Consider the following 15,967-nt stretch of genomic DNA (forward strand, 5'->3'; position numbering starts at 1 on the left):
AGCGGGAATTGGGTCGCGCTGCCGCTTTCGGTCGAGCCGGGGCGCCGCGCAGCAGCACCGGGACCGTGATCTCCGCGCGTCGTGACGATCGCCGGCTGCCGCGATGCCACCGCGGTCGATGCGGCGGATCTTGCGAGCGAGCATCCGCGACTCGTCGCGGGGAGGTCGCAGCCCGCGGCCGATTTTAAAAAAAGGAGGCTGTGCGGCGACTCGGAGGCCATCGCCGCGCGGAGCAGGGCAAAGATCGCATTTTTGAAGTTCACAAAAACGTGCTCAGTCCTGCGCTGGCCACGCGCTCGCCGCAAGCTATGTTGCGCGTACTCGCACTCGCTGCCGTCGCCAATGCATTCAACGGCGTGAAGCCTTCTGTGCAGCCGCTGGCGCCGCTGCGCAAGGCCGCCGGCGCCGCGGCGCTCGCCGTCGGCGGGCTCGCCTTGCCGCTGCAGCCGGCCGTCGCCGGCGTGTGCAGCTACGCGCCCAACAGCGACCTCTGCGTCGCGGAGAAGGCGAAGGAGGCGAAGCTCGCCAAGCCGAAGGCCGCCGCCGACGGCAAGGCGAGCTTCGCAGCCGCCGCGCCCGCGGCGCCGAAGCCGAAGCCGCCGCCGCCGGCGCCGCTGACCAAGGAGGCGCAGGCGCTGAAGGACGCCAAGGACAAGATGGCGAAGCTCAGCTCGGAGAAGGCCGAGGCGAGCAAGGCCGTCGCCGACGCCAAGGCCGCCCTCGCGAAGCTGCCGGAGCAGAGGGCGCTCGCGGCCGCCGAGGCGAAGCTCGCAAACAAGCAGGACGCGTTCGACGCGGACTACGCCAAGCTCTCGAAGCAGCTGCCGGGCCTCAAGGAGACGGCGGACAAGAAGGCGCGCAAGGACGCCTTCGTCGCCAAGAACAAGAAGGCGCGCCTCGCCAAGGAGGCCAAGGCCAAGGCGGACGAAAAAGCCGCGAAGGCGCGCGCCAAGGCCGCGGAGCAGGCGAAGAAGAACAAGAAGTAGGACCTAAGCGCTCGAGTCGACCGGCGCGGGGCGCGTGAGAGTGTGCGCGTTATAGCCGGCCGGCGTAGTTCGCGCGCTGCCGCTCGACGGACGCGGCGGCCTGCTCCATGAGCGACCGGCGCCACGCGTCGTTGGCCCGCCGGTCGCGCGTCGCCTCGTCCTCCTCGACCGCCGGCGGCGGCGGCGGCGCCGGGTCGGGCTTCGGGCCGAAGGTCGGCGCCGATTCGTAGACGCCCGCGTACATGTCCTTCTCGAGGCGGCGGTGCTCCCTGAGCGCGGCCTTGAGGCCGTCGAGCTTCCGCCGCGCGTCGCGCGCGACCGCGGCGTTGGACGCGTGCTTCGCGAGGTCCAGGAGCGCGTCGCGGGCCGCGTCGAGGCTGCCGAGCTCCTGGAGCGCCGTCGCGCGGCGCAGCTTCGCCTTGTCGTTGCGCGGGTCCCGCGCCAGCGCCGCGTCGCAGTCCGCCTTCGCGGCGCCGAAGTCGCCCGCCTTGAGGTGCGCCGCCGCGCGGTTGCACCGCACCGTCGCCAGCAGGTCGAGCATGGCCTCGTCGACGTCGTCGGGGTCGTCGTTCTCGCCGAGCTCGACCGCGCGGCCGTAGCGGCGGATCGCGCGGCCGTGGTCGCCGCGCTGGAAGTGCGCGTTGCCCCACCTCTTCTTCTCCCCGACCTGCACGAGGCGCCGCGCCTCGCGGTCGTCGTGGCTGTACGCGCCGCGGTTCCGCATGAGCTCCTCGTCGCCGTCCTCGACGACCGCGACGAGCTGCAGGCGGCCCGCGAGGTCGCCCGCGCCGGGGAAGCCCCGGTCCCCGCGGATGCGCACGTCCGCGACCTCGAAGCACCGCATCGTCCTCAAAATATCGAGGAGGCCCTCGCAGACGGGCGCGCCCGTTTCCGTGGTCGCATCCTCGTCGAGGCGCCAGCCCGATGTGTCCGTCCAGCCGTGCGCCACGTCCCGCGCGCGCTCGCCGGGCACGGCCGTCTTCTCCGCCGGGTCGCGGGGCTCGAGCGCGCCGTAGTCGACGGTAAAGCCCGCGCCGTCGGCCAACGCGCCGACGACGCGGACCTCGTCGAGGTTCCGCGGCTCGCGCCAGCTCATGAGCGGCGGCCGGGACACCGTGCGCTTCGTCGCCGCCTTGGGCCGCTCGCGGTCGCAGTCGAGCTCCTCGACCCAGTCGAGCACCTCGAGCTCGTACTCGACGGCGGCGTCGCGCTCCGCGTCGACGACGGTCACCTTCGCGACCTCGCCGAGGCGCATGGTCTCGAGCCCCGCGCGGAGCGCCGCCGGCAGGTCGTCGGCGGGCGGCTCCGCGCCGCCGCCGCGCCACGTCACGGCGCGGGGCGCCGATTGCTTCGGCCGCAGCGTCCGCACCCTCGCCTCGACGTCGCAGAGCGGAGACGGCGTCGCCAGCTGCTGCGGGCCCGCGTCCTCGCCGGCCGTCGTGACCTGCTTGAGCAGGCTCCCGTCGGCCGCGGGCGAGACGTCGTGGATCTCCGACGCGTCGAGCTCGCGGTCCGCGGGGTCCGGCGCGCAGAGCTCGCAGCGCTCGCCCTTGATGTGGCCGCCGCAGCGCGGGCAGAAGTGGTGATCCGACATCGCTCGCGCAGCTCGAGCGGACGCGCGAGGAGGCGGCGACGCGCGCGCTATCGCTGGCTTTTAGGAGTCCATTGCCTCAGAGCTCGAGCTGAGCTGCAATGCTGCCTCAATTGCCCTTCAAGCTTTCAGGTCGATCGTTTGTTCGATCAAACAATGTCGAGGCTGCCCACCTAGCACTCGCATGGCGACCTTCGCTCGCGCGTCGAGCCCGACGCCCGGCGGCGCCCTGCTCAAGCGCGCGCCCTACCTCGAGACGGAGGAGCAGGCGGCCCAGCAGCCGCACCGCACCTACTACTACCGGCAGAACCACGGCGAGGCGGGCTGCGAGGCGTCCATCGCGCGCTGCACGGCGGAGCTCGCGAGCGCGTCGGGCGAGGTCGCGCGGGCGCTGCGGCGCGAGCGCGCGGGCTACCACGCGCGCGCGGGGTCCTACGACGCGGCGCTCGCGGACTACAGCGCGGCGCTCGAGCTCAGCGTCGGCGACCTCGACCGCGACGGCGCGTCCGCGGGGCTGCACCAGGCGCGCGGCGAGGTGCTGGAGAAATTGGGGCGGACGGGCGAGGCCATCGACGACTTCACGCGGTGCCTCGGCGAGGCGCCGAACCGCGCGTCCGCGCTCTACGCGCGCGCGTCCTGCCGGAACAAATTGGGCGACTTCGCGTCGGCCATCGACGACTACCAGCGGGCGCTCGCGCTCGACGAGGCGCGGGACCCGAAGGGAGCTTTGGGCGAGAAGCGGCCGAGTCTGGCCCTCGGCGCCGACGCCTACGCCGCGGCGCGCGAGCGCGCGCTCCGCGAGGCGATGGCGGAGGAAACGCCCGAAAAACCGCCGTCGCCCAAGCGGCCGTCGCCGAAGCCGTCGCCGAAGAAGCGGTCGCCGGTCGACGCGTCGCGGTCGCGGCGCGCCGCCGAGGCGCACCAGCGGGGGGTGGCGTTGCGGCGGTCGGGCGATCTGGTGGGCGCGGTCGACGCGTACTCGGCTGCGTGGAAATCAAATCTTCAACCCGACTTCAATGCGCGCGTAATCGAACGGTTCGACACAAGCTCTTCGGCTCTGCTTCGAGAACTCGACGAGAGCGATCGATTCGTCCAAAAATCAGCCGAATCGACTTCGATTTGACCGAGCTAGAGAATTTCAATTTCCACACAGGTATTCCGCGTGCTTGGAGCTGTCGCCGAAGCACTTCCGCGCGCGCTTCGACCGCGCGTTCGCGCTGGACGCCCTGGGCGACCTGCCGCGGGCCGTGCTCGACTACACGGCGGCCATCGCCATCGACGCGTCCCACGCGCTCGCGTGGTACAACCGCGGCATCGCGCACGAGCGCCTGCGAGACGCCGAGGCCGCGGTCCTCGACTTCACCAAGGCCATCGAGCACGCGCTCGCCCGCGAGGCCGGCGCGGCGAAGACGGGGGCGGCGGCGAAGGATCGCTTCCCCGTCGCCGACTTCTACCACAACCGCGCGTTCTGCAAGCGCAAGCTCGCGGACTTCTCGGGCGCCGTCGACGACTACGCGGCGGCGCTCGCCAAGGACCCGAAGCACTTCAAGGCCCTCTACAACCGGGCCTTCTGCCTCGACGCCCTGGGCCGTCGGGCCGAGGCGTTGAAGGACTACGAGGCCGCGCTCGCGCTGCGGCCCGCGCACGCGTCCGCGCACCACAACCGCGGCGTCGTCCTCGAGAAGTTGGGCGAGCTCGAGGCCGCGCTCCGCGCGTTCGACACGGCGATCCAGCTCGTCGGCGACGGCGCCGACAAGGCGCCGCCGCCGCCCGGCCGGCGGCCGCGGGCCGACTCGCCGACGGCCGACGACAGCCAGTGCCTCGGCGCCGCGCTCTACGCGCGCGCGCTCGTGCTCGACCGCCTCAAGCGCCTCGACGACGCGGCCGAGTCCTTCGACCGGGCCGTCGCCATCCGCCCGGACGACGCGGAGTACCACCACGCGCGGGGCGCCAACGCGCGCCACCGGGGCCTCCACGCCAAGGCGAACAAGTGCTTCTCTGTGCCGAAACCAACCACTGGTTTGGGTGGTCCTGACCAAACTTGAGAATTCTCTAGCTCGGTCAAATCGAAGTCGATTCGGCTGACTTTTGGACGGATCGATCGCTCTCGTCGAGTTCTCGAAGCCCAGCTGAAGAGCTTGTGTCAAAACATTCGAATACGCGCACATTGAAGTCGGGTTGAAGATTTGGTTTCGGCACAGGTGCTTCTCCGACGCGCTCGCGCTCGACCCGGCGCACCGCGCCGCGCGCGCGAATCGCGCCTACGCGCGGCGCAAGCTCGGCCACTACGGCGACGCCGCGGCGGATTACGCGTTAGCTTTGAAGGCGGCCCTCGCCGACGGGCCGGAGCGCGCGCCGGCCGCGGACGACGCCGACGCCGACGACGCCGGCGGCGACCGGCGGACGCGCCGCGGCGACGTCGCCGTCGCGAAGCTCTACAACGCGAGGGCCTACTGCCTCGCGAAGATGGACGACTTCCACGGCGCCGTCGACGACTACAGCGCGGCTCTCGAGCACGACGCGGACAACACGCACGCGCTCCACAACCGGGGCATCTCGCGGGACCGCCTCGGCCTCGACGCGCTCGCCATGGCCGACTTCAACCGCGTCCTCGACATCGAGCAGAAGCAGGCCGCCGCGAAGCGGGCCGCGAAGGAGAAGCGGTCCTCGTCGCGGAGGTCCCACTCGCCGCCCTAGGAACTGCTTCTTGAGGTAAACGTGCAGAATTTATTCATAGCAAGGAAGTCGTGGGGAAGCTTGGCAGCCCTGAGAACCATCGAAGCACGGCGTGGAAGCATGGCGCCAATCAAGGCGGCGGTCGTCCTGCTCGCGGCTTCGGCGACGGCCGACGTCTACATGCACAACCCGCGCGGGTCCAACGACCGGAACTGCGAGCGCAACGTGAACCGCAACAACGGGAACCGCCTCTTCGACAGCCAGAACAACGCCAAGGGCGGCTACGCCTGCCCGCGCGCCGTCGGCGACGAGTCGCGGCAGAACGAGGCCGGCGAGGCGATCTTCAACGGCTTCACGCAGAACAAGAAGATGTACTTCTACGAGGGCTCGATCCTGCCCATCGAGTGGACGAACCAGCACGGCTGCGGCCAGAACTCGAAGACGAACTGCGAGATCGTGCTCCAGTACATGTGCGAGGACACGGGCGACCCCTTCGTCGACGACTTCTGGCCCTACACGTCCTCCAAGAACGACGGCACGCGGGGCCAGGCCTTCCGCGCGGGCGCGAACGTCGCGTCGCCGCGCGACGGGATCCCCGACGACGACGACGACGCGGCGACGGACACGATCCCGGACACGGCGGACGCGGCGACGCCGGACACGGAGGCCGACCGGCGCTACGGCATGCACGAGCCCTTCTCGTCCTACGAGCTCTGCCAGCGCACGGAGCGCAACGAGGGCCTCTACACCGCGGACCAGCGCGTCCGCCGCAACGACATGCGCGGCACGCGCCAGAACCCCAACGGCGACCGCCGGGGCCTCGAGTGCCCCGAGGAGCGCGACTACTACCCCCACTGGCACCCGTCGCCCTGGGTCGACATCGCCGTGCTCACGAACGACGCGGGCGACGAGCCCTGCGCGGAGCTCCCCTGCGACAGCAACCGGTGCACCTACTACCTCGAGAACTCGTTCAACACGCACAACAAGTCCTACTGCGACGTCGCCCACGACGGCACCCAGAGCTTCGAGGACAAGGCGAGCTCCCAGGCCTGGCAGCAGCGGTCCTGGTACAACAACCGGGAGGCCTGCGAGGCCAACGGCTTCACGTGGCACTCCGTGTCCCTCAGCGACGTCCTCGACGGCCTCAAGCCGCCGATCTGCGCCAAGACCCAGTTCGCCCGCGTGAACCAGCTCGGCAACGCCGTCGACACGGCCGTCTCGTCGACGAACGGCGGCGACGACGACGGCGCGCCGCAGGGCGTGAACGCGAACCGCTTCCTCTGGACCGTGCCGTCCATCCCCACGCCCAAAAAGGAAAACTACGTCGAGGGCGACGACCTCGAGAGCGCCTACGCGTCCTGCGCTCTGCGCATCCGCTACAACATCTCCACGAGCGACTTCCCCGCGTGGCCCGACGAGGCCATCCCGGACAACCACCAGTGGACGCGGAACATGGTCGACGCGCGCAACAACAGCAAGAACATCAACGATGAGTCGCCGAACACGCCCCTCTACCAGGACCCCTACGTCTACCTCGGCGCGGGCGACGGCGAGGACGACGAGGACCACTTCGTGAGTTTAGCGGTGAACACGAACCAGTACGCGCGGACCTTCCAGGACCGGTCCTACACGTTCAAGATCGTGCCGCGGCCCGGCGCCGCGGCGGCGGCGGACGACGAGACCGACGCGCCCGCGGTCCCCGCGGAGCTCGCGGACGCGGCGAGCTACCCCAAGATCTACAACGTCAACGTCCGCGGCAAGCGCGGCAACATCGTCCAGACCTACCCCGCCGTCGAGTACGACTTCACGCCCAACGCCCTCGCGTTAGACGAGGGCGACCTCGTCCACTTCCAGTGGACGGGCTCGGACTACAACCCGCGGCGCGGCTGCAACGACGCCGAGGGCGGCCCGCCGGACCCCAACGACTTCGTCACGGCGGCGAACGCGGCGTCGAACTCGCGCGCGGACCGGTCCAACGTCGTCTTCCTCAACACCATGGCCGAGAACGTGCCCGCGGACTCCGCGGGCTACTCGGCGGCCGACGCCGACGACCTCACGTACGACGAGCGCCTCGCGAGCACGACGGCGGCCTACCTCGGCTTCGCGCCCTGCGTCGAGGACGACGGCAGTCAGAGCGCGGACGAGGAAGCGGCCTGCGTCGCGCTGATGCGGCGCCTCATGTACCTGAACCAGCAGTCGGACGGCGGCGCGCTGCAGCTCCGCGCGGGCAACGAGTGCCTCACGGAGGACGAGCTCGACGCCATCTCCAACAAGAACGAGCGCGAGAACCATCCGTTAAACTGCGCGAAGCTCAACGCGAAGCCGTTTCCCTACTTCGACGGCGGCGTCATGGTCGCGCGGCGGCCGGGCACGTACGCGTACTTCTCGTCGCGGAACAACAACTTTTCGAATAGGGACCAGACGGGCGTCGTCTGCGTGCGCGGCGACGGCGAGGCCTGCGCCCTCGACGCGACGACGGGCGTGCTCCAGGACGCGAACCCCATGATCACCGTCGCGCCGCTCCCCGAGAACCCGACGCTGAAGCAGGCGCGCGCGCGCTGCTTCGACGAGGCGTCGCAGACGGGCGTCGCCAACGCCCAGGGCGCCGCGTCCTGCCAGTCCCTCGACGGCACGGTCGTCGTCCTCGAGGACGGCACCTTCGCCATCGAGAACAAGGACAACGACGCCATCGGCGACGGCAACAAGGACCCCTGCGACGTGCTCATCTGGAACATCTTCGGCTCCTCGGACAAGAAGGTCACCAAGTACCTGCGCCTCGCCATCGCCCTCCTCTTCGCCGGCGTCATCGTCACCTACTTCTCCTACTACGGCTACAACCGCTACATGGCCCACCGCGCGAAGCACCGCAAGTTCGACACCGGCGGCGACTGGAAGAACAAGAAGACCACGGAGATGATGTAGGACCCCCTAAGGCAACACCGCGAGGAGCGCCGCGAGGCCGGCGTCGACGGCCGTCGCGTTGAGGGGCGCCACGGGCACGCCGCGGAACGCGCCGCGCGCGTTGAGGTTCCTCGCGAAGCGCACCATGTTGCTGCAGCGCACGCCCGTGGCGCCGCTCTGGGCCGCCCAGCGCGCCGCGCCGAGCCGTCGCGCCCGCGGCACCCAGGGGTCGCCGCATTTCGGCGTCTCGGGACCGAGGAGCACGTCCGCGGTCGCCATGCAGTGGAGCGCGACGAGCGGGTGGCCCTCGCCCTTCAGCGTCACGTCGAAGTCGCCGGCCCCGAGCCCGACCGTGCGGCCGTCGACGAGCTGCGACACGCCGTCGCTGCGCGCGTCGCCGAGCTCGACGCGGACGTCGCCCTCGAGGAGGCCCGCGACGGCCGCCGCGGGCGAGTCGCTGAGCACGAGCACGTGGACGCGGTCCCGGCGCCGCTCCACGAGCTTCCCGGCGATGACGAGCGCGTTGCGCAGGCGCTTCCCCTCGGTGCGGCCCGCCGTCGCCAAAAGGTCCCCGAGGCGCGCGTGGATCACGAGTCGAACGTCGCCGGCGGCCGCGCCGCAGGCTCCCGCGAACGCGCCGCGGTCGAGGGACGCGTAGGTCTCGGCGACGGCGCGCCGGTCCCACGCGGCGTCGCCCGCCGGCGGGAGCGCGTCGAAGCCGAACCACGCGTCGAAGGGCGGCGACGCGTAGCACTCGAAGTGGTCGCGGAAGAGGTCGGCGCCAGTCGGGTACCGCGCCGCGAGGTACGCGCGGAACGCGTCCGCGCCCTCGACGCACCCCTCCTCGTGCGTCGCCTCGAAGTCCTGCTTCACCGTGCCCCGCTGGTGGCAGTAGAGCGACGGCGCGAAGCCGTCGCCGAGGCCCGCGACGTCGCGGAGGTAGACGCCGAAGACGCTCGCGGATTCGCCGAAGAACCGCGGCGGCAGCCGCTCGCCGCGGCGCGCGGCGATCGCCTCCGCGATGGCGCGGCCGAAGTGGCCGAGGCCGTCGATGCCCTTGTCCCGCTCCCGCTTGCGACCGCCCCAAAAAACGTCGGCGCCGCGACGCCGGCACGCCGCCGGGAACACAGGCAGTTCCGCGGCCAACAGGTTGAGGCACGGGTTCACGCGCCGCACGTCGTCGCGCACCGGCATGTCGCAGACGTGCTTCGACACGAGCGCGAACTCGGGCACGATGGCCGGTGCCGTGAGCGCGAGGCGCCACCCAGGAGGTGTTGCTCATCCGGTCCACGAAGTGCGCAGTTCCCGCCGTCGCAGGACCTGGCCCGCCGCGTCGACGCGTCGCTCGTCCTCGATGAATCTCTCCGACGAGTACGACTCCGACGACGTCTTGTACCGGCCCGCGAGCTCGAGGCTCAAGTGCTTGCCACTACAGTGTAATCCGCTCGCCAACTACCCAGACCCATCCTGGTTCAAGGACACATAGTTACGTACTGACCCTTGGCCTCCCTAGTCCGTGCGTCGGGGCGCCTCCAATCGATCCGAGTTAAGGCCGGATATTGCTCAGTCGTCACGGCTCGTACGCCAGAAGGAGAGGACGATCCAAAATATCTCGTTGGGGAGGGGGCGTCGGACCGGCCGGCTCGCGAGGCGCACGGACTTCTTCGTCGAAGCCGACGGCGGCGGTGGCCCGGCGGCGAAGAGCCGAGCGAGGATGGGCTCGCGCCGCGCCGGCGGAGGGTTCGCGCGGCCGCGCGCGCAGAGTAGACGGAGTCGCACGAGCTCGACGCGGGGCGCGTTTGCGTAGTTGCGCCAGCTCCCTGCAAGTCTCACCGCTCTGCAGAGTTCTAAAAATGGCCAATTCTGTTCTAGGCGCGCGAGTTCCAATAGTTCTTCAGCTTCGTCGTTCTCAGAGTGGAAGACCAAATCGGCCCCGCGGCGCAATAGGACGCGCGCAACTGGTAGGCAGCGATCTGGGCGGTTCTGAGTCGCCGTATAGAAGAGCGGTGTCCATCCTGCCTTGTCGCGAGCATTAACGTCTGCACCCATATCAATAAGCAACTCCGTCTCGTCGCGGAAAGAAGTTATGTGCAGAGGCGTCACTAAGTCGTTGTCAAACGCGTTTACGTCCGCGCCGTCGCTAACCAGTAGTCTTATCATGTCTGACCGATCAGATCGCTCTTCGGGATTAAGCGTGTGATGAAGCATCGTTTGGCCCTCATCTTCATCGCGAAGAAGCGCCAATCTCCTTCCGTACATGTTGCGAGTCCGCAACATCGGCGCAAGGACTGACGCCCATCCGTTTTCAGCGACCTCAATTTCGTCTTCGTCCAAATCCCAATTCGGATCTTCCTCCTCAGAGTATGATAAGGAATCTATGCCCTCGTTCATGATCAGCGCCTGCCACGGTCTCGTCGCGACAGTCGTCCTCGTCGTGTTTGCGGCAGCTCGGCGAGTCGCCAGAGTCGGAGCCAGGCCAGGGGCCGGGCCCAGGCCAGCACTGCCCAGCAGGCTCACCGCATTAGTCTTCGAGGGCGACGACGCGCGCGCGGCCGTCGGCCGTGGGCGCGGTCTTGGCGAGGACGAGGACGAGGTCGTCGGTCCCCGACACGACGTCGTAGAAGGGCCGCGCCGCCGCGAAGGCCGCGCGGCACGCGCGGAATTCGCCGCGGAGTCGCCGGAGGACGAGGTCCGCGACGCCCGGGTAGCCCGCGGCCGCGCGGGCGCCCCAGCCCGTCGCGCCGTCGCCGTCGAGGAGCTCGTGGCGGCGCGCGAGCGCGTAGGCGGCGTCGACGAACGCGCGCGGCGCGCGCTCGGGGAGCACGCAGGCGGGCATGTTCGGGTTGCTCGCGCCGCAGACCGTCCGCACGTAGTTCGCCGCGGAGAGCTCCTTCGCCGTCAGCTCCACGCCGGCCTGCGCGAGGTGCCGCGGGAGCATGAGCGCGCGGAGCGTCGCGCCGTCGGCGAGCCGCCAGTCCGCGGCGAGGAGCCGCGCCTGGGCCGCGGGGAACGGGAAGAGCGGCGCGCCGTTGCGCGGGAACCGGTCCGCCCGCGCGACCGCGGCGGCGGCGGCGAAGAGCGCGACGGCGAGCCCCGCCGCGTGCGCCGCGGGGCGCGGCGCGGCGTCCGGCGCCTCGCCGTAGAAGCACAGGACGCAGGCCACGGTGAGATTCTGCGTGCCGAACCAGATGCCGAGGAGGAGGACGTTCGACAGGTGGAAGCCGGCGACGGCCGCGGCCGCGCAGCGCCGGAGCGCCATCTGGGAGCCCCGGAGCGCCGCGCCTCCCGGCAGCGCGAGGACCGCGAGCTCCGACGCGCAGACCAGGGGCAGGAGCGCCGCCTCGAGGACCGTCGCGGCGACGTAGGCGCGGCCGAGGGCCGCGTCGCTTTCGCGCAGCAGCCGCGCGTTGCCCGCTCGGTAGGGGCAGCCCGCCTGGAAGACCTCGAGGAAGTGGCGGAACGCTTTACCGAAGGTGCCCGCGTCGACCTCGAAGCCCTCGACGGCCAGGAAGTGGCCCAGGCGCCACCAGCCAGCGGACGCGTACGACTGCGAGACGACGACCAGCAGGACGAGGCTCCGGAACCGCGCCCGCCGGTCCACGAGCTGGGCCGCGACGAGATAGAGCAGCGGCGCGAAATGCATGTGCGGTCGGAACAGCGCGAAGACGCAGTAGATCTCGGCCGCGGCGAGCGCGAGGAACGCGGCGGACGCGACGGGTCGACACGCCGTCGACGCCGCGGCGACGACGCCGGCGATGAGGCCGAGGCGGTGCAGCGCCCAGCGGACCTTCGGCTCCGTCGCCCACCGCAGCGCGAGCCGCGGCGGCAGCGTCGTCCACGGCACGCTCGGAAAGGGCAGGAGTCGACAGCCGTCGAGGGACCGGTCGACCATGAACTCGCGCTTGAACGTCTCGCCGCGCTTGCGCGCCTCGTCGAGGATCCACATGCGGATGTCCGCCTCCTGCGTCACCATCCAGAAGATGGTCAGCGCGATGAGCCGCTCGGCGGTTTCCGACGGTATGGCCATGGCAAACGTTGGTGCCGGCGGTGCCTATTGCGCAGTTCGTGCAAAGCCGACTCGCGGGATGCAACCTCTCGTCAGGGAGCCATCGACATCTCGAAGCTGCCCAGACTGCTGCTTGCCCAAGAGAGTGCTGCCCAGCCAATGTTGTTGGACTAGTAGTTGATGTCAATGATGAGCCGCTAAAACCCGATGGCCTGAGGCTGTCGCCTTCCCTCGCAGCCCCACGCTAATCGACAAATGAAGCTCACGCTCGTCGTCGTGCGCGGCGGCGACGACGACGGCGCGAAAAAGTTCGAGCTCCAGGTCGGCGACAAGTGGCTGCCGAAGCCGCTCCTGGCGCTCGTGCGGAGCGTGGCCAAAAAGGCCGGCGTCGACAAGGCGGCGTCGCTGGGCCTCTGGCGCCGCGGCAGGGTCCTCGACGGGAGCGAGGCCCTGTCCAAGGCCGTCGCGGACGGCGACGTCGTGCGCGTCGAGGCCGCCGCGGCCGCGGCGCCGCCGCCGGCGCCCGCGGCGCCGCCGCCGCGGCCGCCGCGCGTCGTCGACGAGCGGAACAGCTACCGGCTCAAGCAGCGGCACGGGTCCATGCTCAAGGACCGCGTGACGCGGCGCCGCTACGGCGAGGTGCCCATGGCCGGCGACGCCGTGCGCCGCTTCGACGTCCGCGATCCGAGCGAGCGCCGCGCGGCCGTCGCGGTCGCCGCGGCGGGCCGCGCGTGCGTCCTCGCGCACGCGGAGCTGTTGCCGTCGTCGGCGCTGCGCGAGTGGACCCTGGACGTGCTCTGCGAGCAGATCGCGGGGCCGTGCCACGTGCTCCGGTCCGCGAGCCGGCGCTACACGTACTACAAGGACGAGCAGGTCGAGGAGCACGAGCTCGCGCCGGCGGACGCGGCCGCGGCGCCGCCGCCGCCGCGCGTCTGCGAGAAGGCCTACTCGACCATGGCCGCCTTCGTCGAGGAGCGCGCGCGGCGGCGCGCGAAGCGGCGGCGCGGGCCCGGCTCCTACCTCCAGACGCGGCTCCTCCGCTACGACCTCGAGGACGGCGGGCGGCCGGCGTCGAGAGACCTTTGGGCGCCTTCGATTTCTCGAGAGACTCTGGGCGTCGTTGGTTTCTCGAGAGACTTTGGGCGTCTTCAAACTTCGAGAGACTCTGGGCGTCTTCGGTTTCTCGAGAGACTCTGGCCAGGACGCCGCTCGCGTTCCGCAGGCGGCGACGCGCTCGAGGCCTTCGCCAAGGGCGAGTTCGAGCGGCCGGGCTTCATGCAGACCGTGCCCGGCGTCGGGCCCAAGGTGCTCGAGACCTTCGAGCGGTTGAACGGGCCCCTCGTGGAGGAGATCCGCGCCGCGGGCAACTTCGGGACCTGGATCGCGACGCAGCTCTTCGTGTCGGACCTGGGCGACACGACGCTCCTCCACTACGACGAGGCGGACAACCTCTTCCTCCAGGCGCGGGGCGCGAAGCGCTTCGACCTCTACGAGCCGTCGCACGGAAACGCGGCGGCGCTCGCGCCCTTCCCCGTGCACAGCCGCCGGGACCGCAACGCGCGGCCGGGGCCCGGCGCGGCGAAGCTCGAGGTCGTCGTCCGCGACGGCGACGTGCTCTTCGTGCCGGCCTACTGGTGGCACCAGGTCGAGACGCTCGCCGACGACACGCTCAGCCTCAACTTCTGGTTCCACAGTCGGCGCGCCCGCGTCTGTTTATCTGAAAAATCGCCCGTCGTGGAACGTCCCGCCCCGCTCGCGCAGGCCACATCTACATCGCCTTCGCGAACGACGCGACGGACGTGCCCCTGCCGGCGCAGCTCCTTCCCGTGCTCGCGCGCCAGGTCGAGGTGCTCGCGGCGGACAACCTCGGCGCGGCCTTCGTGCCCGACTTCATGGTCCGCCTCTGCGACGACGTCGGCGTGGCGCACGAGAGCCAATGCCGCTGGCCGCCGGAGGAGCCCATCGACGACCTCATCCGCGCCTTCGTCGTCGAGCGCCTCGGCGAGAACCTCGGCGGCCCGGAGCTCGTCAAGCCGTTTGTCGCCGCGTTCCTCCACCCGCGCCGCTGGGCGCCCGAGGAGGCGCTCTGAGCGCGCGTAAGCCCGTCGCCGCCTCGAATGACCGCGCCGAGCGGCGTAAACCCCCGCCTTCGCCCCGCGCCTCTCTTACAGGTCCGCCGTGCTCGGCTGGGTCGACGGCTGGTAGGGCTCGGAGCCGTCGGGGTAGAGCGGGTTCGACAGCGTGCTCGGGTCGCTGTACTGGTCCGTCTGCGGGATCGGGTCCTGGCGGTCCGCGACGGCCTCCGGGTGCGCGACGAAGACGTAGGCGTTGAGGCCGACGGCGGCGAAGAGGATGACGCCCATGGCGATGCCGAAGGCGCCCATGCCGAAGAGGAAGAGGCCCGTGAGCACGGACACGAGCACCTCGCCGCGCGGCGTGTTGGCGAACGGCGCGACCTGTCGGACGGTGGCGAGCGCCGGGTCCGCCTGGAGCTCGACGATGAGGAGCAGCGCGGCGAAGACGATGGTCTCGAGGCCGACGACGACGGCGAGGTAGGACCCGTTCGACGCCATGAAGACGACGGCGCAGATGGCGATGAGCGCGCCGACGACGAGGTTCAGGCCCTTGGCCAAGGCCGGCACGTCGATGGACCCGTCGTCCATCGTGCGCGCGTAGGACGGCTGGAACGACGGCTGAATGGTGGCGTTCTGTGTTGCGCGGCGCGCGTCAGCGGGCGCGCGCGGAGGAGGAGCAGGTCTCGAGTGCGCTCGAAACAGTCGGAGTTACGCCTAGATGCCGCGACGATGCCGGCCGTCCGACACGCCGTCCGGCGTGTCCTAGAGATGGACGCGACCATCTCGCGGCGCGAGGCAGGTCCGACGGCAAAGGCCGCGAACCTTAGTGCGCGTGGACCACGCGCCCCCCGAAGTCGAGGCGCGCGCCGGCGACGTCGACCGCGCCGTCGTCGTACCGTCGGACCTCGACGGACGCGACGCCGCAGTTGGGCACGAAGCCGTCGGCGAGGTCCCGCGTCGCGTCGTCGGCGCCGTGGTCCCGGAAGATGGCCCGCAGCAGGAGGCTGTGGCAGACGAGGACCGCGGGCCCGTCGCCGGCCGCGAGCTCGGAGAGGAGCGCGGCGACGCGCGGCCGCGCGAGCGCGTGGGGCTCGAAGCTGGACCACCACTTGCCGCCGCAGCGCGACGCGTCGAGGGGCGTGGCGTCGACGAGCGCCGCGAAGGCGTCGCGGTCCGCGCCCGCGGCCGTCGCCGCGGCCGCGAGGAGCCGGTCCCGGATGCCCGCGCCGCCGACGGCCTCGCCGAGGCAGTCGCGGCCGTAGACGGGCCCGGCGCCGAGCTCGCGCGCCTCGGGCACGAGCGTGAGGCCGCCGCGCGCGAGCGCGGGCACGTCGCGGAGCGAGAGGAGCGCGGTCTGCGCCGCGCGGGTGAGCGGCGACGCGTAGACGCGGAGGTCTCGCCGCGCCCAGACGCTCGCGTCGTCGCGGAGCTCGTCCGCGATGGAGCACCGCAGCGCGGCGCACTGGCCCCAGCCCGCCGGCGTGATGCCGTGGTCCCGCTGGAGCAGGAGCCGCCGCCAGTCGTGCGTCCGCTCCGCGACGTTGTGCTCGGACTCGGCGTGGCGCACGAAGAGCACGTACCGCGTGGACTCGAGGGCCGCGCCCGTCGCCAGGCCGCCGCCGTCGAGGAGCAGCGACGACATGGTCCGGAGCATGGCGCGCCGCTGGAGCAGGACCATGGTTTGCGAAGGCGAGACTCGGTGTGCTTTGCGGTGCGGAATTTAAAAGCATCG

At 70.9% G+C, this 15,967-nt stretch overlaps 2 protein-coding genes across 2 annotated transcripts; one reads left to right on the plus strand and one right to left on the minus strand.

Moving 5' to 3' along the window:
* Positions 1-2,833: 2,833 nt before the first annotated feature.
* Positions 2,834-4,622, plus strand: AURANDRAFT_54327 (hypothetical protein; the record flags this gene model as incomplete). Its single annotated transcript, XM_009040833.1, has 2 exons — positions 2,834-3,557; positions 3,737-4,622. Coding segments are annotated over 2 exons (1,610 nt in total), but the record flags the coding sequence as incomplete, so codon positions are not given.
* A 6,040-nt stretch (positions 4,623-10,662) lies between these two features.
* On the minus strand, positions 10,663-15,913 carry AURANDRAFT_72039 (hypothetical protein; the record flags this gene model as incomplete). Its single annotated transcript, XM_009040936.1, has 4 exons — positions 10,663-12,205; positions 13,537-13,567; positions 14,330-14,853; positions 15,140-15,913. The coding sequence occupies 4 exons, from the start codon at positions 15,911-15,913 to the stop codon at positions 10,676-10,678; spliced, it is 2,859 nt and encodes a 952-aa protein (XP_009039184.1).
* Between the last annotated feature and the right edge of the window lie 54 nt (positions 15,914-15,967).

Source organism: Aureococcus anophagefferens, assembly GCF_000186865.1.
Source record: "Aureococcus anophagefferens unplaced genomic scaffold AURANscaffold_17, whole genome shotgun sequence".
Taxonomy (NCBI): Eukaryota; class Pelagophyceae; order Pelagomonadales; family Pelagomonadaceae; genus Aureococcus; species Aureococcus anophagefferens.